Consider the following 27,181-nt stretch of genomic DNA (forward strand, 5'->3'; position numbering starts at 1 on the left):
GCTTCAGCGTCTCTAACCAGGACAAGGATGTAGGCAAAAAAAACCCTAATGTCATCTGCATAGATAAAATGCTTGAAAAACTTCACCAAGCGATTTCATAGGTGATGCCTATGCTAAAGCACTCAGGGGGAAGGCTCAGGAACTAGAAGTATAATGATTGTGTCCATTTTATTACTTCATAAAGTGTACTTATTAAACTACCACTGAGTTTGAGTGCACAATTAATTTGAAAGAACTGTTAAAATAGTTTAGCCCTGACAATAGAGAATGGATCTGATTTATAGTTGCAGAGCTGGGTAAACAGAAGCCACAGCAACGGGGTTGGCCCAAACATTAGACATAAGGGTGGCAGCCTTTAGGGGTGAGCAGCAAAAAGCAGTTGTGGTCACTATAAGCCGCACCCCACATTGCAAAGCTCTGTTGTTACTTCACCAAAATGTAAACTGTAAGCCACTTTGAACGGAAACTTGTTTTTGGATAATAGCGGGATAAAAGAATGCATACATAAATAAATAAATAAATAAAATAATAGGTCCTGACAGCCACAGAGACTCAACCATCATCAGGTACTTTTTACCTGAAGGTAGGGGACCAGGCAATTTTCAATAGCCCATTTACTTGAGAAAATGACTTTTTAGAAATAGTCCTCGTTATATGTATGTGTCTAAATACATAGGGGTCCTTATGTAGAGCAGCAGTAGCCCATCGCGGGCTTACCACTTGCTTTTTTTGGACCGCTCCGGCCCAATGCGGCCACCAGCGGTCCCACCCTGAGCACGTGCAATTTCTGGGTGAAAAAGAACCCCTCCCTGGAATCTTGTGCGGCAATAACCCGGCGGTAATCGGACATCGCCACGCACTGCCCGGATACCACCGGGTTAGCGCAGGAGCCCTTATCGCCACCTCAGTGGGTGGCGGTAAGGGCTTCCTGTCGCATGGCCATGCGTTCAAAGTTCTCTTACCGCATGGCCATGTGTGCTGGTGGATTTTTTTACTCGCTGCAGTACAAACGGCTCTGGCATGTGGGAAAAATTACCCCCACCGCCAACGCAGGGCCCTTTTTCCCGCAGCTTGGTAAAAGGGCCCCATAGTTCAATATTTAAAAATATAATACTCCCCCCCCCCTCCCATAGGCACCAGCTCTGTAGGTGCTGTGGGTGCCTGAGCACTCCTAATAGTCTCTCCTGTACTTTAGGTTCCAAGCAGAAAGCGCCAGGCTGCAGGTTTTTATAGGTCTGCTGTGGAATGATCATGATTGCAGAGTTTAAATGTAAAATCTTGCAGTTGTATGATGGGCTAGGAACCAGGACGTTAACTAGGCAGGGAGGGCGCCTAAGACTGAAGATTCTCAAGCAACCAAAGTTCTTTTCAGGTGCACATTAGAGCATTCAGAAAACTCAGGTGTGCTATAATTGATCTTCTTGTATTTCATTCTCTCTGAACAGAGTCCAATCGAGAGGCGATAGGCTCTGCAGGAGGAATCATACCTCTAATGGCTCTTGCTAAATCCTATGATCCCAGAGTTCAACAAAATGCTGTTGGAGCTCTCCTGAATCTCACACGATCAGGTACTTTTCTGTGGCAGGATACTTGTAACAGAGCAAGGACAGAGGTGGGATGTACAGATATATTTTATAAAACAGACATGCTCACATTTATATCTTGCAGGGGTGGACTGACCATTCAGGCAACCAGGTGGTGCCCGAGGGCCCAGAGGCTCTGCCCGGATGCATGCTACACACTACAGCCCTCCCCGGTCCTACCTTTAAATGTGTGCTGCTGGTGATCTAGTGGCCTCTGAGGGGAAAGGGAGGGGAACATGTTTTTTTGTGCTGCCACTATTCCCCCTGCCCGGCACTGCCGTACTTTAAAAATGGCAGCTGAGACTTCCTATGGAAGTCTCGCGAGACTGTTGAGACCCATGAGACTATACCAGGAAGTCTCGGCCACCATTTTGAAAATACGGCGATGCCGGCAGGCGGGGGGAATAGTGGCAGTGCAGGGGGCAGAAAAGAACATGCTCCCAACAGTGCAGAGACCACTAGACCACCAGGGCTCTTCAGGTAGGACCAAGGCAGTGAGGGTGGCAGCTATGGCGGTAGAGGGGGGCAGCAGAGCGGCGGTAGGGAGGGTGTCAGACAGCGGCCGGGCAGGGGGTCCAGACCACTCTCAGTTCACCCCTGATACCTTCTTTGGAGCAGGTGTAAATTTGGTCAGAGACATTGTGCTTTTAGGGATAGCTCTGACAGGCCGACGCTCAGAACTGCTGTGATAAGCCAACAGTGCAGAAACCTAGCTCGCCAATGATCAAAGGAAATGGATTTCACATTATATGCACACTGTAAAAGTGAAAGCAAGGGGGGAATGTGCTTGGTGCATGCGCAGAAGAGTTTCGCAGTAAGCTCAGGTCCATGGCCACTGGGGGGGGGGGGGGGGGGAGCAGAGGGGGTAAATTTCCACAGGCCTGGCCTCCAAGGGGATCTTCTTCCAGATTTGTCTCTTGTGCTCCTGCATGCCAGCCGGGACGCAGATGATTGCATTAACGCGGTAACCTGGGATACCGTGTTAATACAGACATCCGGGTCCTGGCACACAGGACCAGGAGCAGTCAGACACAGAAGGTAAGGGAGCAGGCAGACCGAATGTGTATGTGGCGGGGGGGTGGCGTGAGTGGGTGAAGGGGTGCGAGTGTAGGGAGGAGGTGGCACCGCAGTATCCCAGGTGAGGGTTGCATGGGGGTAGGGGCGGCACCACGGAGGCCCAGGTGAGAAGTCGGTCTTGTCCCGGGCCCGGCTGTGTCTGCGGCCCTGTTCAGCTCTTGTGCGAATGTGTCTGGCAAACCCAAAAGTGAAGCACACATTGGTGTCTGTTTTCTGCGTCTTTAAATATAAGCATTTCAAATTTTTTTTTACTTGGAAGGCTTATATTTAAGCGCAGGAAACAGGCACCAATGTGTGCTTTCATTTTTGGGTTTGCTCAGATTCACACACATTGGTCTCTCACTACCAGCACTTAGGGGCTTCCAAATTATAGAAAAACTGGCATATTTTAAGGAAATAATCATGAGAAATCCTCTCTTCAAACACCCTCATGCCTGCTGTGAGCTGGCATTAGGTTTTCAGAGGTAAGGCATCTTTGTTTTATTCGCTGTTCTCTGAGCATTGGGAGAGAATAGGAAATGATCTCATTAACATCTGTTTGACTACATTAGCATGCTATGTGCACTAATTTTTGGCACGAACAATGTCTCCCGCGTTATTGCCTTTGAGCATTCTGTGTTCACTAATGTGGGCTCTAGTCCGCCGCTAATCACCTCTTGTGCCCGCGTTTGGCTCTGAACATTGGCCCCTGAATACCTATGTTGCTTTTATAAATTAGGGGGTCCTTTTACTAAGCCATGGTAAAAAGTGGCTTGCGATAGTGTAGGCGCGGTTTGGGGCACGCTTAGAAATATGTTTCAGCGCACGTACCAAAAATGCCTTTTTAAAAATTTTTGCCAAAAATGGACATGCGGCAAAATCAAAATTGCCACGCCTCCATTTTGGGTGTCTGACCTTACCACCAGCCATAGACCTAGCGGTAAGGAATCTGCACAGTAAAGACCTGTGCGCGTCCATTACATGCATCCAAAAATAAAAAATATTTTCTAGACGCGTGTAGTGGCGTGTGCCAAAAATGAAAGAGGCACGCGGTAGTCGGGCAGTAAATTTATTTTGGCGCACGTTGTGCGTGCGTAGAGCCTAATGTGGCTTAGTAAAAGGGGCCCTAGGCCTCTTTTTGGACTTTTCACATAGGCTTCCTGTTATAAAATTAGCCCCTTAAAGCCTTTTTTCCCCATTGTGGGGGGAAGAATAGCCCCCTTTAAAAAAAAAAAAAACATTTTCTGTTTAAGTTTCTGAGGTTTAACATTTTCTGTTTTAATAATTTTCAGTAGTTGGCCTGCATTGGGAAAGCTATGAGGTTGCCTGTATTTTATGTTCTCATGAAGGTCTGTTTAAACTCCTTATCTTCTCTGGCAGAGAGGATCCAGCATGTTCTGTGCAGAGAAGGTGCCCTGCCAGTTCTCACCCTGCTGCTACAGTCTCCTGACTCCGAAGTGCAGGTAGTAACTACATAATAAAACAAATATCTGCTTAGTGCTCTCAGCTAAATCTATAATTCTCTTGCCTGCAGACATAGGGAGAAAATGTTAGAAGTTAATGCGTGGAAGGCAAATATTGGGAATCACCTCTGCAGCTTTGTCAGTAAGAGAAAAAAAGGAGAAATGTGGGGGGTTTCTTGCTGATTGCGTTCTGTGTGGTTTTGAGGTAGCTAAAGGTAAAAGGCACACAGCAGGAGAGTAAACACTGGCTCAGGCCTGTTACATCTGTCTGGCTATGTGATAAGGCAAGTTTGATATACCTGCAGGGTGTTAAGTACATACACACCAGCACCTGCTATGTACAGTACAGAACTGGCCACTATCTGGAACAGCTGGCTAATCAGGTGCTCCTCAATCCCTACTTTTTATTTTTTGCAACCCAGCAGTTTTCTTTCCTTCGTTATAGCTGGATTTATCAGGCTACAGAGCCATGAACCGGTTCCCCCCCCCCCCCCCCCTCCCATTCGTATAGTTTAGAAATGTCATTAAGAGTCTTATTTTACATAGATTGGAACTGAGACGTCCAAATCAGGATGTGCTTAGTTCTGCTTCTGCTTCAGAAAAGGATTTGCCAGTGTAGAGCCTGTTCTAGATTACCTGCAACAGTGCACTCTATTTACCAGCAGGTGCAGGGACACATCAATTTACAAATCAGTCTGTTCCCCTCCCACGGCAGCCCAGTTATTTCAGAACAGTCTTTGGCGAGGGGCCACACACTTCAGTGTCCTCTAGATCCTAGCAAGTCTGGCCACTTGGTTGAGATTGCCTTCTAGCTAAGGGCTGTGAACACCACCATCGGAATATCCCCATCCCTGCCTGCCCTCATAGGACCTGAGCTGGGAGTCGAATCCTGTACAGTGGAGTGCACAAGATTGCCACTGTCCAACTGGACCAGCCCTCTCAGACATCCAGTTGTTCTGAGAGAAACATTAAAGAATTAAGGGGCCCTTTTACTAAAGGACACTAGAATCTGGGCTTAGGGTGTTTTAGAGTGGAGTGGAGTGGCCTAGTGGTTAGAGCACCGGTCTTGTAATTCAGAGGTGGCCAGTTAAAATTCCAGTGCTGCTCCTTGTGATCTTGGGCAAGTCACTTAACCCTTCATTGCCTCAGGTACAAACTTAGATTGTGAGCAGTGGCGTACCAAGGGGGGGGGGGCGGTGGGGGCAGTCCTGCCCGGGTGCACGCCGCTGGGGGGGTGCCGCGCGCCTGTGGGCTCTTCGTTTTCATGCTCCCTTTGTCCCAGAACAGGTTACTTCCTGTTCCGGGGCAGAGGGAGCATGAAAATGAAGAGCCGGCAGGCGCGCAGCACCCCCCCCCCCCAGCGGCGTGCACCCGGGGGGGGTTGTTTCGCCGGGGATCGGGGGGGGTTCGCCGGTGGGGGGGGCATCGCGCTGTTCCGGGGGGGACGCTGCACCTGGGGGGCGGGGCACATCGGCGATCCGCCCCGGGTGTCAGCCCCCCTAGGAACGCCACTGATTGTGAGCCCTCCTGGGACAGAGAAATATCCAGAGTACCTGAATATAACTCACCTTGAGCTACTACTGAAAAAGATGTGAGCAAAATCTAAAAAAACCAACAACTTTCTTTCACACTAAACCCAGATTCAATGCAGCAATATTTAGGCCTTTTTTACAAAACTTTCTTTCAAGTCCTGTGCTAATTTTTTCATTAGCATGCAGGACTTGCAAAGAAATAATTTGAGAACACTTACCACCTCCTATTTAGAAGGCACTAAATGCTCCCATGTTAACTCAGTGTTAACCAGTTTCCACACATTAATGCAAACAGGCTAGTTGGTCAGCACTTGCACGCCCATTCTCTGCCTGTGATACGCTCCCTCTAAAAATATATATTTTTTAAAACATGTGGTTAGTGTGTGGAAAAATGGATATAACCACAAAACGATTGAATACATTTTGTGGTGTTTTCTCGTGTTTAATGTCTTTTAGTTAAAGGGCAGCTAATGTAAGCCAATGAAGTATATATCTTCAGTAAGACCACCAGTGAAAATTTGTCAGTTTGCCAGTAGTGACTTAGACTGTGTAAAAACAGTGATTCTTTACTCCATCTATCATGTGCTACACTCTCTGAGTTGCTTTTCTCTGTGTGATATAGAGGGTAATTTTAGGAGAGGCTAAATAGAGGGGCATAATCGAACGCGAACACCTATCTCCATGGGCGTCTATGTCCGAAAACGGGTACGTGAAGAGGCAGGACAGACCGTATTTTCGAAAAAATGGTAGTTTTTTTTAGCGATAATGGAAACTAAAAACGCCCAGCTCAAAAATGTCCTAATCCGAGCCATTTGGTCGTGGGAGGGGCCACGATTCGTAGTACACTCGCCCCCCTGACATGCCAGGACACCAACTGGGCACCCTAGAGGTCAGTGCGGTGGACTTCAGACAACGCTCCCACATGCATAGCTCCCTTACCACGGGTGCTGAGCACCCAACCCCCCTCCCCCAAAACCCACTAACCACAAATGTACAACACTACCATAGCTCTTAGGGGTGAAGGGGGCACCTACATGTGGGTACAGTGGGTTTTGGAGGCCTCCCATTTACCAGCACAAGTGTTACAGATAGGGGGGGGGATGGGCCTGGGTCCACCTGGCTGAAGTGCACTGCGGTACCCACTAAAAGTGCTCCAGGGACCTGCATACACATAGACCTCTAGGACTTGTTGCTGCTATACAACATTGGCACACCAGTTGACACCTGAAGACTAATCTCTCCGAAAACGTCCTTTATTGGAATAAGCACGCTTACTCACAGTTAACTGCAGATCAGAGGTTGTGCCCCACTGGCAACGAGTCTCCCTGGTACTGAGATTAGCAGTAGGTCAGAGCTAGCAGAATGCTGTACAATGCCCTCTTTCAGCAACATTCAAGGTAAGAACTAAGTTCTCTAACGTGGCTAACATGTGAAAGGGATCTAAAACTGGCTTACAGAAATGGCCACTACCTCATGGACTAGCAGAAACAAAACAGGGCACACTCTGACCCAGCAGAGGGAAAAGCACCATGGGAGTAGAGCCTACCAACATCGTGAGCATGTGGCACAAGCTAGTGGAATCACGGAGCCCAATACCCTACACCCACCACAATGCATTGCTGATGTGACTCTGCAGTGCCCTTAACAGAAAAGGTGTCACACTCACCCGAGAGCCACATCAGAACCAGGGAAAGGCTGTCAGAGGATAGAACACATTCTGCTGTCATGGAGGTGGGTACTAGTAAGTCAAAAATGCTCAGCTTCAATCCTTATTCAGTAGATATATCATCATAGCTTACTGAGTTCAAAATCACAGTGTATATTCATATAAATATTTATATATATATATATCTATATGAAAGGATCTTTCAGATTAGCGCACTTACCCCTAATAAGGCTGAATGAGCCTAGCATATGTCTCAAAGGGGAGTAACGCACTCGTCATCGATCCTAAGATATTCTTCATAACTTTTTAAAATTTTTATCTATATTATTCTCAATTATTACATCTAATATTTTTCATTCATTTCAATAGCTTTTTCAAGTACTTAGCTTATCTCATTTTTCTCCTAATCGGTATTCAGTTATTTTCAGTGTTCATAGGCTGGAGACCAGATGTCACACCGACACAGATCCATGTTTCGCGTATTACAACGCTGTTTCAAGGTAGTCTCCTAGGTATAGAAACAATTTTTAAACAATAATTATGCCTCATACTGTGTTTCAATCTACAGCTAAGCTGTTTACTCACCCCGCTCTTGTCAAATAGTCTCCATCTAAGATGGCCGACCTACACTTAATACGGATTATATATCCGGTAACGTAAGCTAACGTAAACTAGCGTACAGCGTCACTCTCAACCTCCCTGTCTGCCAGTGGGAATTAAAGAGTAAAAATAATCCCAGAAACACTATTTCCATTATATATCCTTCATACAAGAGTCTGCCAGTCAATTTCACAATTTAGCCCCGCAGGTTCAATCGTATCCAAAGTGAATATCCAGTATTGTTCTTTATAGTTTAATATACTTTCAAGATCTCCTCCCTCCCACCCTTCTATAATTTGGTCAATAATACGCCACTTTAGATCTAAAATTGAGTGACCCTGATCTATCCAATGTTGCACTAGGGGTGCTTCCACTTTTTTATTTAAGATCCTCGATTTATGCTCTGTCAATCTAATTCTTATCGGTCGCATACTTCGTCCTACGTAGATCTTCCTACAGGGACATTCAATAGCATATACTACCATCTTTGTATTACAATTTGAATCTAGTTTCAACGATACTTGTTTACCTAGATGAGGATCACTCCATAGGGATCCTATTATAGCTGTATTACACCATTGACATTGCTCACATTTTGTCTGCATAGCCATAGATATCCTATTCATATTTCTATACAGTCTCTTCCATGATAATATTTCACCAATGTTTTTAGATCGAGTGAATGCTATCAGTGGTTTTTCATCAAAAAGTCCATCCATTTGAATGACATGCCAATGTGACTTAATGATCTGTACAATATATTTAGACATAGATGAAAAAGGAAGAATACATACAGTCTTTGCCCAGGCAGTGCCACTCATAGGCTGCCTGCGGCCTGCACCGGGACTTTCTCTCACTGTAAACCATCCCACCTCTTCTGATGCAACTGCCTGTTTCGTGAAGGGTGGGATGGTTTAGAGAGTGCCGCTGCCGCTTCCTGGGCAAAGATTGGAGCGGAGGTGATATTAAGGTGTGGGGGAGGGGCGGGTGTGGGAGATGCACCCCCTATTAAAAAAATACCTGTCTATGCCAGTATCAAGGGCACCTGGCGAGCTTCCCAAATGTACAAACATTCTATACATGTTTTTCCTGGAATTGTGGATTTTTCTCAAGTCCATTTAGTAGTGGTTTATGGACTTGTTTGTTAGGAAACCGTCTAATCCCTTTTTAAACTCTGCAAAGAAGGTTGTCATTCACAGTCTCTGGGGGGGGGGGGGGGGGGGTTCTGAGATTCCAGCACTGTGCTTTAGGTAGCTTAATCCTGGTAGGAAATATGATGGTCCCCAGGAGGCTTATCACTGTCCATGGTTCTTGTTTCCTCAGCCTCCAGAGCTGTTCCAAGTGCCCGTATAGATGGTAGGTGATCCTAGCCACCCTGCCAAAAAGCAACAGTATGGAGCAGACCACACAAACCAAATACAAACATGTTTTCCTTTGACTATTTGGCTACAATAAATTGTATGTATTTTTTATTTGGTTTGTGTGGTCTTCTCCATGCTGTTCAATCTCTGCCTTCCATTGTTTGGTTCAGCCTGCTGAAAATACACAACTATGCCCAACTTCTCCTTTACTTGTTAGCTCTATTAGTGGGTACAGCAGGTTCCCTGTTCCCTTCACAAAGCGTAAATGTATACGGTAACTGCAGGTGCTCCTAGACATCTCCTTACAGACTGTTCTGACCAGGGTAACCAGGATTCTCTGTGTCCTATAATTGCTTGGGTTCAGATGCCTAGGGCCTTTGGGCTGGATGTGCTCTCCCCTCACATGTAGATTATTCAGCCCAGGAGGCAAAAAGCCAAAGACAATGATTTGAATCAAGCACAGGTTTATATGCCCCAGTGAAGTTCCCTCTAAAACAGTCTCCTCCCCTAAGTACTGGTCACAATTCTTCCTTAGCAATTAGTGATGTCAGGGCTAGATCAAAGTACATTGTTTTAGTAGAGTCTCTAGGTGTCACTGCTAGCACCCCTTAGAACAGGGGTGGGCAAGCATGGTTCTCGAGGGCTACTATCCAGTTGGGTTTTCAAGATTTGCACAATGAATATGCATGAGCTCTATTTGCATACAATGGAAGCAGCACATGCAAATAATTCTCATGCATATTCATTGTGGAAATCTTGAAAACCCAACTGGGTTGTGGCCCTCGAGGACCATGATTGCCCACTCCTGCCTTAATAGGCTCTTTACAGACATATAGGCTCTTTACCTACCTTTATCCTAGGCTCTTTACAGAAATATAGGCACAGATGTGTGTTTAGAAAATAGAGGATACAGTTCCATAGAAATCTTTGCAAAAATGCAGCCACATTATGGGCCAGATTCTGTAAATGGCATCTAAAATCTAGACGAATCCAGAAAAAGCGCTGAAAAAGCGCTTTCCCCCCCGGATTCTATATAGCACGCCTAGCGTTCCGCGCTGAAATCGAAGCGTATGCTATAACAGCATGCACTTAACAAGCAATAATGAGCACTGTGCCTAAATTTAATGTACACAGGCAAAAAGGGGTGTGGTTAAGGGTGGGGAAATGGGTCTCTTGTGGGCGTTCCAAAATTTATACGTGTACTTTTAGGAGCAGTGAGCCATATTCTATATCTATGCGCCAGGATTTACGCCATGTTAGGCATGGTGTATAGAATGGCATATAGTGCCGGGGAACTGCCTACATTTAGGCAAGCCATTTATGCCATTGAAAACCTGGTGTACATGTACCTAAATGTAGGCACATTCCATCAAATTCTACAACACCCCCAATATGCTCCTGGCCCCACCCCCCTTTCAGCTGCTTGCATTAGGATTTATGTGTGCAATACGGTTAAAAAGAAGCAGACGTAAATTTCAACTATGGAATGACCTCCCAAAAGCCCTGAAAACAATCCACGACCACCAGAACTTCAGGAAATCACTAAAATCCAACCTCTTCAAAAAGGCCTAGCCCAACGACCCCATGTAAACCTCTTCACCCAGCAATACAGCATGACTTTGATCGTACTGGACAACACGCAATCTTCATTCTTCCTGACCCTCCATATAAACCTCATACGATCACATTTCTACCTTGTACTTGTTATCAACTGACTGGGCAAACGCCTTTGACAGTACTATATAAGCCACATTGAGCCTGCAAATAGGTGGGAAAATGTGGGGTACAAATGCAACAAATAAAGAAATAAATAAATAAATTATTATAAGCCAATTATTATCACTGATTGGCTCATTCCTCAATTAAACTGCACACATAAATTGGGTGCATGCCAATGCGAGGAGAGAAACAACTATGGCAGAACAGATGATTTGAGAAATTATAGTCCTCAGGGAAGTTTTCAAAGAGTGTTATGAATTAGACTTTGGGTGGTCAATGCACAAGAATTTCAGATATTATACAGATACTGTAGGGCTCTTTAAATCACTAAAGACCCTGATGCTCTCCATATATTTGTAAGTTAGGTTGGGGGAAGGAGCAAAGGTGACACCACAAACTATCCATTTATCCCTTAATTCTATAAACCTGGGTTCACAATTTGATACCCCTTGGTGACTAATGTTGCGTGCGCAGATCTGCATGCATAGCCGATTTGCACGTGCAACTTAATTGCTGAACAAGTCAATTAGCACTAATAATTGGCTAAGCAATTGGTGCTAATTGAAATCAATTAGGGTATGCGCGTCTAAATTTTACGTAGGTTTGGAGGTGGAGCATGGGCATGAATTTGAGTAACATGCGCAACAGGGCATCTAAATTTAGGCACTGGCATTTGCACCACATTTTCGTTGGGGCAAATGGATGTGCCTAGATTTAGGTGTGACCCCTGTGCTTAATCGCTATTCTACAAACCATGCCTAACTTTAAGCACGGCTTAATGAGCAGTGCTTTTTTTGGCACCATATATAGAATTCACCTCTTAGTGCGCAAAGTTGTGCTCGCAATACTCTGTTACTAATGTAACTTAATTGTTCAGTTAGCTGCTAATTAGCATTAACAACCAATAATTAGCTGTAATTGGTGATAATTAGCACTAATTTGCAGTTGCCTGCCTAACTGCCCTTAGTCAGTATTCTACAAATTGAGGCCCCCAATGCTCAAAACTCTGGCGCTGTTCCAAATAGCGCCGTAGAAATACTGCCAGAACAGTGCAGAAGAACAATACCCTAATGCTCATTGTTAATGAGATGCAAATATATGTGTGCTCATAGCGTTAAGCAGTAGGGAGTTCGATGGGAAGATTGTGGGAGGACTGTGTTTGGCGTATGCACAGAAGAGTTCCATAGTAAGCTTGTTTCCTGCTCGCATGCGCCTGGAAAAACCCAAACATGAAGCACACATTGGTGTCTGTTTTCTGTGGCCTAAATATAAGCATTTTTTTTTATAGCTTGGATGCTTATATTTAGACACTAGTCAAAAAGGCCCATTTCTGACACAAGTGAAACGGGCGCTAGCAAGGTTTTCCTTGGAATGTGTATGTCTGAGAGAGTGTGTGTGTATATTTTTTGAACCAGTGTAGCGGCAAGCTCCGCCTACTGACTTCAGCCAATATAATAGGCTAGGTAGGCTCACCCTGCCTCCTGTTTTATCTAACCTCCTTGCGTTAGGTTTTCCTTCTCCCCGTCTCCTGCTCTCAATCCAACCTCCTTGGTATAAGTCTTGCTGCATGCCTCCTCCCGCCGCTGCCGTCATGACTCTGGGAGAAGGAGGAATGGTCGGTGAGGAAGGCTCGGAGACTAAGCCTCCTGCTCTCCCTGCGCCCGGCCAGAAAGCTTCCTCCCCGCACCGCCTGCCCAGCCCCCTCCGTGCGCCACATCACGTAACGCAAACCCAGCAGGTTCCAAATAGACAGAGGAGTGACGCACGCGTGTGTGCATGTATGCAGACCCCGGGCCTCATGCTCAGTTTTTCCGACGCTTTGTAACTCCGCGTTGAACGCTTTCCAATGCTATGATGGGCAAGTTCCGCGCAACGTTTCTCCACCTCCCACCCACCTGCGGCCTCGGGCCTTCCCCTTCTCACTGCTTCTGCTCCCGTTCTCAGCGACAGCTAGTGCCGCTGTCGTAACTCCGGCTACCTGCACCATGATCTCAAACATCATTACCTCCAGTGCTGGACCATCTGCACGCGCCCACGCAAAGCCTTCTAGGAGAGGTAGTCCTGGCTTCTGACTGGCCTGGGACATGGTAATTTCCCCAAAGAGCTCCCATTCCAAATTCCGTGGCGCCTCAAGTCCATTTCAAAACAGGAGCTGAAAGGCATCATCAGGCAACCGGAAGGAGTAAAGCTTAAGCTGCTAGGCACACGGCCATTGTGTGGGTCCATGTGCATGGGGTGAGGAGTAAACTCAGCGAAGCAGCTGTACAGAATGGGTTTCGGACGCATCGCGGTTTCCCAGGCAACACGGTGACGTCACTGGAAGGCTCCAGACATTACGAACTGGGCTTCAACTTCCTGGCAGTCAGCTTCAGAACGTTGGAGGTGCAAATTATTATATATGATGATAGGAAACAGACACCAATGTGTGTTTTCACTTTGGGCATTTAAATTTTTTTTTTTAGTATGGGCACTTTAAATTTAGATGCAGGAAACAGACGCCAATATGTGCTTTCACTTGGGTCTGCTGTTTCTCACGACCAGCGCTTAAGGGCTTGCATGGGCTTTCTTCTGCTTCCAAAAGCAATTAAAACCAGCAGATTTTACAGAAAGTTTCATGAGAGAAGCATGAGAATCATGAGAAATTCTCTCTTCCAACAGCCTAATGCCTGCTCCGACCTGATGTTATTTTTTGCAGCGATAAGGCAGTTTTGTTTCGCATGCTTTTTTCTGAGCATTGGGCAGAAAAAAAAATCAGCATGGATGGAAAATACGACAATGTCTATTCTGTAAACCACGCCTAACTTTAGGCGTGGTTTATAGAATACGTGTAAACTGTCCATGTGACTAAAATGTAGTGGTTTACACCAATGAAAAGCTGATGTAAATGCCCATACCTAACTTTAGGTGCAGAACAGGTTATTCTATAACACTGCGCGTAAATTTTAAGAATGTGCATGACCCGCCCTTGCGCCTCCCGTGGCCACGCTGTCTTTTGAGATCCACGCAGTAGAAGTTACGCGGACTACTTTATAGAACATTCTTAGCGAGTAGTGCACCTAAATTCTCATTAGTGGCAATTAGTACTGATAATTGCTTGTTAACATCCAATTATTGGTGCTGATTGGCTTGTTAACCAATTGAATTGCGCACACAAATCAGAATACACTCAGATTTGCAATCCCAACTCAAGCACACTATATAGAATCTGGGGATAAATGGATAATTTATCCTTGTAGTATAAGCCTACCAAACAAAGGGGCCCTTTTATTAAGCTGCATATGTACGTTAACTTATGCTTATATTATATCACGTTTAGACTATTGTAATATAGTTTATGTAGGTCTTTCAAAACTTAATTTAAAACGATTACAGATGATTCAAAATACAGCAGCACGCATGATTTGTAGAGCTTCAAAATATGACAGGATTACTCCACTGTTATATCAACTGCACTGGCTCCCAATAGAAGCTAGGATAAAATTCAAAATTCTTACACTGACACATAAAGCATTCTATTTATCTAGTCCACCATATTTGTCTAATCTCATTATTCCTTATACACCAATTTGGACACTTCGGTCATTGACAGACAACAGACTGGTAATTTCATCTCCTAAGGTTAGATGGGAATCAACACGAACATCTGTATTTTTCTTCTTAGCCCCTACACTCTGGAATTGTCTTCCTAAAGAGCTTAGGCTTGAAGATTCCTATACTAATTTTCGCAAAATTTTAAAAACACATTTTTTTCAAGATTCATTTGAAAATAATCTCTCTACATAAAAGGCAACCCCAACGTTCTAATGAAGCCTCCATGGAAGTTGAGGCGCCCGAGATATCCGGTGTGCCCCTGAGTGTCTGCACCGCCCTCGCATCAAAACGTGATGACGTCGAGGGCGGAGCAATGACACTCGAGGGCCGAAACGGCACAGGCACGGAGGCACAGCAAAAAAAAACCCTCCCCACACAGAGCGAACCACGAACAACGTCCGACGGTCACACGGAGGCAGGCAAGCAGCTTGGAGGGACGGAGGGAGGGGGCCCCTACCATTATAGAACCTTGCTAGCGCCCGTTTCATTGCGCTGAGAAACAGGCCTTTTTTCCTAGTGTTTAATATAAAGACAAGAGAAGGAAGGGATTATGATCATAACTTGTGAAATTTGTATGAAGGATGTCTGGTTTTGCTGTGCTTTCCTATCACAAATGGATTTCAGAGTATGTTGATTTACTGTTTTTTAATGTTATATTTTAATGTTATATCATACTGTAAACCATTCTGATTTACTTCTGTAGCAAGTGATGGTCTGGATAAACGATAGGCGCCTATGTGCACCCAATGCAAGCCAAGTCAGAACTACCACGTGGCCCTGTGGTAATTTCATTTTTTATGCGCACCCACTACGTGCACCAGAAGATACATTGTATTTTCTGGTGCCAGGCGCTAACCAGACGGTAACTGGCATTGTACGTGCTCTGACGATTATTGCCCAGTTAATGCGTGAGACCTTACCGGTAAGTGAATGAGTAGCGGTAAGGTCTCAGACCCAAAATGGACGCGCACCAATTTTCATTTTGAACGCACATCCATTTTCGGGCCCCTCAAAAAAAGGCATTTTTTACAGGCGCGCTGAAAAATGGATCTGTGCACATCCAAAACATGCGTCTACACTAGCGCAGGCCACTTTTCAGTGCACCTTAGTAAAAAGGACCCCAAAAAGCCTTAACTAAATGGATAGCGTTAGTGCAATTACTGGACAATGTGTATGCAGCACCACTACCTATACAGAGAGCAGAACCAAACATTCAGATTGCGCTTAAGTCAACGGCAATGAGGGTTGAAAATACAGCACAGTATTTTCATTCCGTGCATTGAAAATTTTTTTTTTCTTTTGTAGTATTACAGTTGTGCTGCTTTAAGCAAAATAGCTGCAAACTCAGAGCACCATAAAGCCATGTTGCAAGTTGGGGACAGATTTCTTCTAAGGATGCTGCTCTCTCTTCTCTCCTCATCTGTGGACAAGGTACGGTAAAATTACGAACTTCATTTTGATGATGAGACGGAAAAGTTGACTTGGTAGAGGCAGAGGTGGCCTGCTCCAGTTCTTGGGGACTGCAAACAGGTCTGTTTATCAGGGAAAACTAAATATGTAAATACCTTTCTTAGACACACACAGAGGCTGATCGCCAGGACTGTCATCATGAATATGTTTAAATATGTTTCCATGTATTTGATTTGTCATTAAGAATGAAATTGCAAAGTGATGAAAAAATGGACCTCTGTTTAGAAAACTTAAATTTAAGTACTACTGCAACAAGCCAAAAAAAAAAAAAAAAGAAACATAGGGAGGAGCAAAGCAGGGACATGCTGCAGCCATTATCAAAGTAAACCCAGTTTAAATAATGTATCCAGCTTGTGGAACAAGTTACCATCACAATTATGGCAAGTACAATGCTATAAGAAAAGAAACAGAGAATGATAGCAGAGAAGGTGTGCAAGACCCGGCTGGTCTGTCCATTCCTAATTCTGCAGAGCCTACCCAATCTCTAGCATTACTACTCCAACTACTTATCATTTCTATAGCACTACTAGGCATATACAGCACTGTACACAGACACGTAACAGACAGTCCCTGCTCAACAGAGTTTACAATCTATTCAAGACTGACAAACAGGACAAATAAAGATTAGTTACATGTATTATGCAAATGATTAAAACAATCAAAGAACAGAACGGATTCAGTCAATGTTCAGAAACCATAAAACTAGATTACAAATAACCCAACGTGTCCACGTTTTGCCTCCCAAGAGGCTGCGTCAGAGGATTTACTTTACATTGAAAGACACACGTAAAATCAAAAATAACTATTACCAATCATAAAATATTAGCTTTCATATTTATCAAACGTGCCTTTGTGAAAGGGCCCCTTATTGAGTAATGACAAGAACCATAAACTGTATGCAAAATGAAATAGAGAGCCAATGTTCTCGGATCAAAAGGTCATACCTTTTGGACCCAAATAGTCTAACTGGCATGTTTTGAATTCATTTTGACTGTTTAATATGAGAAAATTTTAAACCTGCGCTATTTGGACATTCACCAAAATTAGAATTACCAGCCGGGGCACGCGGTAGCTGGGCGGAAGTTGTAATGTGATGCATGTTGTACGTTCATAGGCGCCTACGCATATTAGTAAAAGGGCCCCTATCTGCGTTTGACTGGAGCCTTTCCACCTGCCGCACACACTGGAACTTGTTAAGAATATCCATTTTTTTTTATAATTGCTTAATTATAATGGTTACCATAGATAGAGGTAAGGGGGGAGGGAAATAAGAGCCGGTTCAAGATGCTTCCCGTCCATCGTTCCGGGAGGTCATAAGAGTCCAGACCCTCTGGGGCTTAGATGGAGGGGGGAGATTGTAGTAGGGAGGGTGGCTTTCTCAAGGTTGGAGAGGTTAGTACTCAATAAGACTGTCTGGCTGTATTATATCTTTGGGTCTATTGACCAATTCAGGTTGGGATATAGTGTTATTACTACTTAATGTTTAAAGTGGTGGATGCAATACTTGGGAGGGGGGAGGAAGGGGGAAGATTGGGTGAGGAGGGGAGAAAATGTTAAATTTTGGATCCTGAATACTATTATGTTGTTTATATGCAGCATGTTTGGATATTCCAAATCTTGTAAAGTTGTTCTATTGAAAATATTTAACATGTTGGATTATCAATAAAGATTGTTGAAACATAGTACAAGGGCCCCTGAATGTCCAACAACTTAAAGAGAGGGAACTGTTAAGAAGGCTGGAATATTTTGAAAATTGTGAAAGAGAGAACAACCTTCAGTTTTTGAATTTCCCTAGCTCAATGGACATGGTTTAAGAGATGCATCAGGTGTTGAATTTCTCTGAAGATAATTTACCTCCTATTGCAAGGGCAGTATATTTATCACTGCCTGGTAGAGAAGCACCTGTTGTTAGATCTCAGGGAAATCCTCAAGAAGACTCTAAATGTGACTGAAGTTTTTAGAATTGGTAACAGGAAGACCTACGATGTTGGTAACATTTGCAGTAGAGCCAGACCGAAACACAGGTTTGAGACTTCAGAAATAATGAGTAGTGTTTTGGGTCTTATGTTTACATATTTCCTAACTTATCTAGAAGTACCGAGCTTAGATGTAAAGAATTTTTGGCATTGAAGCCAAGAATTTTCACTTTAGGTGGTACTTTTATGCTTAAATTTCCTTTCCAATGGCTTTTTACCTATAGTGGTATAAATCATTTTGTTCTTTGACCGTAAACAGCACATAGATTTTCTTCTTGATAGGGAATCTAGTTCAGTAGAAAGAGTTTGCCAATGACTTTAGATCATTAACCAGTTGCTGTTAACTCACAAAGGGCCCTGTTTACTAAGCAGTGTTATAGGCGCATTAACGTTTTTAACGCGCGTTAACCATGTACGTGCCTACATGGCTAGCATGAGCACTAAGTGTAGGTGCGCTAAAAACATTAACGCACCATTGTAAACAGGGCATTAAGGGTTCCTTTTACAAGGCAGCAGTAAAAAGTGGCCACTTTACACCACTACTGAAAATGGCCAGTTTTCCATTTTCCGAATTAATGACCTTGCAGTAATGTTGCCATTAGTATGCGCCATTACCAAAAAAGAATGTGTGAGCCCTCACCGCCACTTATTTTATAGGCAGTAAGGCCTCACATGTTGTGGCAATGTAGCCCCAGAATGTCTCCTCCCCAGAAAAATTGTAAAATATTTTTTAGCGTTTGGTTTGCTCGTGTACATTCAAAACATACTGCAGGACACCTTAGTGTATCCCACGGTAATCACACGCTATTGCTTACTGCTCCTTAGTAAAAGAAGCCCTAAAGGTCCTCTATTTAAATGTAATTTTACTTTAATTTTCTTTATCTTTGCTTGATCCTATTCTGTTGTGGGCTAAGGTGTGTTTATGCTTAAGTAGATTAATGGAAGTAATTTGATTTCTTATTTCTGTTTACGTTCACTGTGATTGAATGTTATAATTTAAATTGGATAGGTACATTTTTTTTTACAAAAGAAATTTTAATGTGGGGAAATCAGCATTAAACCACCATACTAAAAAGCTGCACAATGTACATGCAAAAAAAAACAAAAAAACAACCAACAAACAAACAATATAGATCCTTTCCTAACAAGTTGCTCTTGGTATAAAAAACATGCTAAAATCTAGTGCGTTTTTTAATTCATTTCTTAGCATTGAATCTTTATGCCAGTTCATAGCTGAAGTAAAGATGCAGCTGGGAGCAAAAGGAGTAAAACGCTTCACCTCAGATGACCCAAGATCCTTTGTGGCCCTTGTGGACCTTGCATCCCCCTGTCCATCAACTCCACCAAAATAGTTTCTGGTTGTCCAAGTGGATCCCACAATCCTACCAATCCCCCTCCTACCTCTAAAAGCTTGGAAGCCAGAGGATGTGGTAACAGCAGTTAGCGTATCTGGGTTTTAAAAAGTTTGGACAAGTTCCTGGAGGAAAAGTCTATAGTCTGATATTGAGATGGACATGGAGGAAGCTACTGCTTGCCCAGGATTGAGATCATGGAATGTTGCTACTAATTGAGTTTCTGCCAGGTACTTGTGACCTGGATTGGCCACTGTTGGAAGCAGGATACTAGGCTAGATGGACCATTGGTCTGACCCAGTATGGCTATTCTTAGGTTCTTATGAGGTCCGCTTACTCCTGACCTCAGTGCTGCCATCTTCCAAAATGGTGGTGCCTGATCCCTAGCAGTGTGTCAAGATAATTTAGTTTTCTTTTTAATTTGATGTTTTGTCTGTGATCCAAGATCTTTAGGTATATTCCGCTATTCTTTCCTTTTAGCAGTGACTCCATTACTTTTCCCAGAATCAAGGATAGGCTGAATGGACTGAAATTACCAGCTGTATCCGGGGGGACGGGCCCAGTTCGGTCTCTCGGCGGCCCTGGATATGTGGAAGGAAGCAGAAGAGTGTATTAGATCGCTAAAGATGTGTGAAGGAAAACAAACTGAAAGGACAGAATGAGTATCTGGACTGGCTCAATCTGTCTTCCTTTTTCTGGCGCCATATGGTAACCCTAAGTATCGAGGGGTATTATATGAGGAAGATATAAGCTATGAAGTTAGAATGTGTGGGGGAGATGAATTGGGAGAGGGTAGAGAGTTTATGGTGGAAGAAACTGGGGCAAGAGGACTTTGTTTTGGGGAGGGGAGGAGAGGGGGTTACGTTGTGCAAGCTGCAGATCCTGAGACAATTTCTTTCAACTGCTGACACTGTAGCAACAATCATAGTGCTATGTTGCAACAAGTATTGTCAGCTGTGAGAAGTTAACAGTTGCCTCCAGCTAGAAGATCTGTGGATTCCTAAAATAAAGTCTTCCTAAATCTGAAACTTTTGTTAGTGTTACAATACTCCTGGGGGAATTCTGCAAACTTGGAGTAAGGATTTTATTATATTAGTTGGACGAACCTTTTGGAATACTGAACCCAGAGGTTTTTTTTTTGTTTAGCACACTGTTCCACTAAGAATAGGATTCTGTACCTTAAGCCCCATGACATGAGACTTAAGGACCTAAATACTGTATCTACTGTATATAGCAGAGGAGGGTGGGTTAAGCAGGGTAATTGCTCTGGGTCCCAGCTTGTCGTAACATTAGTCTTGGGAAAAGGGAGGTGATATTAGAAACGTTCAAATAACTCAAAGCTATATGCACGTACCTTTTTCATGGAAAAGGAGCTGTAGATTAAAAGGTCACAGTTGGGGGCTGAAAAGGAGTAGAATAAGGAAAGAGAAAAGAAATGTCTTCACAGATAGGGTGGTAGACACATGAAACAACTTCCCAGTGAAGGAGATGGGGAAAAAAACATCAGAGTTCAAGAAAAGATGAAATAATCACAGAACACCCTTACTCTGAGGAAGTAGAAAGGGTAAATGAGCCCCAGAGCCACTATCTGCTCTCACATTCCTTGTTAGAATGGCTCTTTGGACAAAGGCTTGATTCACTAAGGCCTTCTTTTTATTTTTTTAATCTCAATCTCTGTCTATGAGGAGGGAGCTTAATGAATCAGGCTGTAAGCCATTAAATAATGAAACTGAACTATAGAGCTTAAGAAATGTTTTTCTCTTGGATATACCTGTAGATATTTATCAGACATCATTAAGTGATTAGTATCCTTTTGACTGGTGAGAGCAGCTCCATGGAAAACATATATTCTGTTTTTACTGAGCTACAATTTCCCGTGTGAAAAAAAATAATAACCAGCAAGCTAATTGGATATGAATAAAAAGTTACAGCACAGCTGTACCTGGTCAGGTGAAAATGTCTTTGTGTAGTAATTCAGCAATGAAAAGTCATTTCTCTGAGGACAAGCAGGACAGAAGATTAGTGCAGATAAGTGATGCAATTGACAGAGCTTCAGCATGGATGCTGCCCAGTGTTCAGAAGATTCCTGAAGCTTTCTGCAGGCCTGACCGCTCATACGCGTGCGTGTCTTCCCACCTGCTTGACTCACACAGGACCCGCAGTTCTGTTTCATCTACAGAGAAGTGAAGACATGGCTTTTCTCCACACTGAATTTTCCCTCTTTGCCTTCCTACCTCTTCTCATGAGTAGTGTGGGACCATTATTTTTTTCTTATTTTCTCCTTAGTTTCATAGGGTTTTCTGGCATTTTTTAAAGTTTCCATTTTTTTCCCATGGCTTGCAGCCTCCTTAGGTCCAAGGTCCTGGCTGGGTCTTTATTTTTCAAAAAAAAATTGAGCCAATGATTATGCTGCGTCTATCTTTCCAGTTATGTCCCAGAAACCTTCCAGTAGGTTTAAGTGGTGCACAGCTGTGCTTGGACCATGTCTGTCATGGACCCATAATAATGTGTGCCTAACCTGCCTGGGCCCTGACTGTAAGTCCTTTCACTGTTCTTTATGTGCTCAAATGCAGAAGAAAACACAGAAAAGTCATGAGGCCCTATGGGAGAGACTTTTTGGCATGCTGAAGTCTGGTCCAATGATATTGGCATCAAAGGTATTAGTCCTTATAGCTTCTGGAGCTGTACCAGAAACAGGAGACACATCGACTTCAAGGAGATCTCCCCATGCCTCAAACTCGGGTGCTGGTAATGCTCGTTCAGGCCGAGCATCATTGTACCCAACACTGAGAACTCATCATCCTCATCAGTACCAAGGGACTCCCATGCTTGGTATCGAGCGAATGTGAAGAAGTATCCTCATCTGTCCTCTTAAAAACATGGTGCCAGGAGATCTAGGACACTAGCATCGTCTGTACCTGAGAAGCATAAATGCCATGAGAACCACACCCTCTTCATGGAAGCAATGGCAATGCATCAGTCTCCCAAAATCTGAAACTCCACTCTGATTCTGCTCCTTTATTCTCACAGACTTTCTCCACATGGTGCCAGCCCTGCCTTTACTGATGCCTGTCTTTGAGGATTGGCTCCAGGTAATGTTACAGAAGGAGCTGGGGCGCATCCTAGCTCAGCGTGACACTGAAGCATTGCGAACTCTGATATAAACTGTGGTGTTGCTCCAGCCCATCCTGGAGACCCATGCCCTATCTGTCTGGCATGTGTCAATGCCAGTGCCTCCTCAGGCACTGGAGCTGGCACCAACTTATGCAGTGCTCCTTTCCAGCCCATTAGGGTAGGAAGCAACCCCGGAGTTCAGGATGGGACTCATACCTCAGTGCTCTCACAAAAAGCCTGGTTGCACATCCAGTGGTCCAAAGCAGATACAGACATCCTTTGAGGAATACTTTGCCTAGTCAAAGTCCGACTGCTCCTGGATGTCTGATGTAGAGCCAGAAGACCTCCCAGAGGAGGGATCCCTTGGACTACCATTAGACCCCTCTCCACCATTGGAAAGGAGAAAGCCACCTCCAGAGGAGCTCTCTTTTGTCAACATTTTGAGGGAGACAGCGGAGGCCATACCATTTAAGTTAGAAATCAAGGATGAGCCCAGGGCTGAGATATTGGGCATCCTTGATTATGACTCCCCTCCAAAGAAGACCACACAGATGAAGAATTGGGAGACCCTACTCACTGTGCAAGTTGTTCCATAGAAGGTGGACTCTATGTATAGAGTCCAGAAGGCTCCTGAATTCAAGAAGCCTCAGCTTCTGTATCATTCCTTGGTGATTGAATCTGCTATCCAAAGAGCCAGAAGCTCAAGGACCCATGCCTCGGCTCCCTCAAGCAGGGATGCTTGCACTCTGGAGTCTTTTGGGAGGCAGGTGTTTCAAGGCTCAATGCTCATCCCCTTCAACCAGTCTTACCAACTCTACATAAGCATTTACTTGAAGAATTTGGTGCACAGTGTGCTAGAGTTTGCAGACACTCTGCTTCCAGAGCAGGCCACAGAACTTTGCCAGTTAGCAACTAAGCAGAAGGAGTGTCAAGAGCACATAGGTCAGGCAATTTTTGATGTCTTTGACGTGGTATCCAGACTTTCTGCCATAGGTATTGGCCTATGCAGAGTCTCTTGGCTGCATGTCTCTGATCTAGAACCAATTATTCAAGAAAAATTGATGAACATTCCTTGCCGAGGTAACAAACCAAGATAGGGGAGGTTGCTGACCTCATTAAGAAATGGACTGGCACCATGAAGTCCCTGTCTTAGCTTGCTCCTTCTGTGGCCTCCACTTCTTGAAGGTCTTCAGATAGAAGTCATAAGAGTACCTACTACTCTCAAAGGCAGAGGTTTGCTTCTTTGACTAGCACTTTCCAGCATCCTTGGGGTTCACACTCCCAGCCCCAGCAGACAAGGGTTCAGAAATCCCAGCCAGCACCCCAGTCTAAAAAGGGTACAAGTTTTATACTGTCTCCAGTGGAGCATAGCAGACATAAACATACCCATACCAGATAACCTGACGGTCAGAGGGAGGCTGAATATTTTTGAAGAAAGGTGGCCCCTTGTAAACTCAGACTGGTGGGTAAAACGATAATGACCCCAGAGCTGTTTACAGCATATCAGTGCTCCAAAAGTTGTGGTACTGTTGAAAAGTATCTTTGAGTTTGAGACTTTGTTGGAACTAGAAATGTCAATTAGGCAACGACAAGATATTTTTCTCACATGCCTAACAATTGAGATTGTGGATCTCACTTCTCTTTGAATGCACTGCATTTGCTCTATGGGTTTGTTTGTTTGTTTGGGGGGGGGGGGGGTTTCATATATACCATTACAATAACTCTCATTATTGTCAGATAGGTGGGATCAAATGGTTTTAAATACTTTTATGTGTAATCTTTTATATTTTGTTCATATTTTTGAGTTTCAACAGTTTACAATATAAACACTGTAACAGTATGATAATGCAGCATGCCATTAACATTGGAAAACAAATTGATGCCCCTGTACAAGTCACTGGTCAGGCCCCACTTGGAGTATTATATTCAGTTTTGGAGGCCTTATCTTGCTAAGGATGTATAAAGACTTGAAGCAGTTCAGAGAAAAGCAAGACGTTGCAAGACGTGTGAGGAGAGACTTGTTGATCTGAACATGTACACCCTGAAGAAAAAGGGAAACGGGTGATATGATACAAATGTTCAAATACTTGAAAGGTATTAATCTACAAACAAACCTTTTCCAGAGACGGGAAGGTGGTAGAACTAGAGGACACGAATTGAGGTCACAGTGGGGGCCGACTAAGGAATAATGTCAGAAAGTTGGGTGGTAGACACCCGGAATGACCTCCCGCAGGAGGTGATGGGGATGAAAACGGTAACCAAATTCAAAAATGCGTGGGATAAACACAAAAGAATCCTGTTTAGAAGGAATGGATCTATAGAAGCTTAGTGGTGATTAGATGGCAACACCAGTAATTAGGAAGCAAAATGAGTACCTTAATTGTGGCTGAACAGATTTGGATGAGCTGGAGTGGGACTTCAAAAACAACTTCAGATGTTACAATGAAACGTAGAATGACCAATATCACCTTCCACTTTTCTACCCTTCTTCAGGTATTAAGAAAACTTTAATCCCATTATTCTCCACTATTATTGCTGCATAGCACCTACCATGTTCCACCAATAGTGAAAGTCAATTAGATCACTGGATTTCCAGTTACCTAGAATAACTAAGAGCCAAAGAACATGTACTGTATATTAATAACACAATATCAATGCGAACAGGCCGAGCGGAGAACTGGTTACAAAATATGCACATGACATGCTTATACAAACTTGACTAGTTTACTGCACACCATGATCACCACAGACAGAAACAGGACACAAATATATATTTTTTTCTTCACGTGCCACAGGACATGACCTAGTGTTTGTTGGCAATGTTATGACACAATGCTTGTAAATGATTTGTGTTGCACCCACTTTGGGAGAATAACAGAAACACAACATGAAAAAGGCATTAGTCCTGAACTTGTTAAACTATCCGTGTCCTAAAAATGACAGTGTCTGTAACTGTTTTAACACAAACAGAGTAATTGCCAGCTAAGGAAGCAGAACAAAACACTAGAGCTGCCAAACTAGGCCAAGCAAGAGGTCCATCAAGCTCAGTATCCTGTTTCCAACAGTCACTAATACAGGTCACAAGTAGCTGGAAAGATCCCAAACATTAGATTCCATATTCCCTAAGCAAGGAATAAGCAGTGGATTTTTCCGAATCTTATTCATAATAGTTTGTAGGACTTTATCTCCAGGAAGCTGTCCAATCTTTTTTAAACCCAGCTACGCTAACTAGTTTCGTCATATCCTCAGCAACAAATTCTGTGTTGACTGAAAAAAAATATATTTTCGATCATATCTCTTATCCTTTGTACTTTTTGAAAGAACAAACAACTGATTTGTGTTTATCCACTGCATTCCATGCATAATTTTATAGACCTTCAGCATATATCCCTTCAGCTGTCTCTTTTCCTAGCTGAGCCCAAACCTTATTAGCCTTACTTAATAAAGGAATTATTCCATCCCTTTTATAATTTTGGACACCCTTCTTTGTATCTTTTCTAATTCTACAATATTTTTCTAGAGATGCACACAATCCCCCTAATTCTATAAAAGTTGCAGTTATTGGTACTAATTAGACTTAATTGACAGACTCATGCCTAAATTTTACATGCAGTCCCAAAAGGGGATGCAGAAATGGGAGGGTCCTGGGCGTTTCGGGGCAGATCGGGGCATAGTTTTCAATTACGCACATAATTATAGAATATGAGGGCCACTCACATAAATTTAGGCTCAGGAATTTGCACCATGTTTTTGTTGATGCAAATGGCAGCGCCTAAATTTACACGTAAGTCCTGCACATAAGCGCTATTCTATAAACTGCACCTAACATTAAGTACAGTTTATAGAATAGCATTTTTGTGTGCCAAGGTTTTTGGCACCAAATATAGAATCTAGCCCAATATTCAAGGTGTGGTCCCACCATGCAGCAATACAGAGGTATTTATGACATTGTCTCTTTAATTTTCTATTCCCTTCCTAAGAATTTCTAACATTCTGTTTGCTTTCTTGTGGCTGTTACCGCACACTCTTTTCCTAACATTGTGCATCACTTTGTGCATGTCCACATTAAGAGCCTGTTTACTAAGCCACGCTGTAGGCGTGCAAACCTTATAGCACGCGCTAAAAATTAGCACATGCTAATGATAGAGGCACCCATTATATTCCTATGGGTGTCTCTATTATTAAATTGCGCTAAAAGGTTTGCACGCCTACAGTGTGGCTAAGTAAACATGGCCCTAAATTTTATCAACCATCTGGTGCCCAATCTCGTGGTCTCTCAAGGTCCTCTTGCAATTTCTCACGCTCTGTGTATAATTGAACGACTTTGAATAATTTTGTGTCATCTGCAAACTTGAGCACTTACCTCCCCCCACCCCCCGTATACCTCACTGACCAGAAATGTCTTACTAGGTACTGCTTTGATAGGGCTGTCTTAAAGCATCTCTGTGACCAGCTAAAACCCCTTCTCCAGGACATGCAGGAATAATCCAGTGCCAGTCCACTTTAAGGTCACAGACTTCCCTTGCTTTTCTTGCCACTGGAACCTTTTAGTCAGTGCTAGCAGTCAATGCAGGCCTCATCCAGCCCGCCATCTCCAATTGTCTTGCCCAGTTCCTCGATGCCTTTCTCACCCACACCTCACAATATATTACCTTTCCCAATACTGCCCAGGCCTCCAACATGGCTCAGTTGTACACC

General features: G+C 43.7%; 1 protein-coding gene across 2 annotated transcripts in view; it reads left to right on the forward strand.

The window, feature by feature from the left end:
• The window catches only part of LOC115466922 (vacuolar protein 8-like), an 85,255-nt gene that overhangs the window by 26,334 nt on the left and 31,740 nt on the right, over positions 1-27,181 (forward strand). For both annotated transcript variants that reach the window (XM_030198504.1, XM_030198505.1), the window contains exons 6-8: positions 1,446-1,568; positions 4,020-4,102; positions 15,877-16,002. In XM_030198504.1, the coding sequence (XP_030054364.1) occupies positions 1,446-1,568; positions 4,020-4,102; positions 15,877-16,002 (332 nt within the window). The remainder of the gene's footprint in view (positions 1-1,445; positions 1,569-4,019; positions 4,103-15,876; positions 16,003-27,181) is intronic.

Source organism: Microcaecilia unicolor, chromosome 3, assembly GCF_901765095.1.
Source record: "Microcaecilia unicolor chromosome 3, aMicUni1.1, whole genome shotgun sequence".
NCBI classification, from domain to species: domain Eukaryota; kingdom Metazoa; phylum Chordata; class Amphibia; order Gymnophiona; family Siphonopidae; genus Microcaecilia; species Microcaecilia unicolor.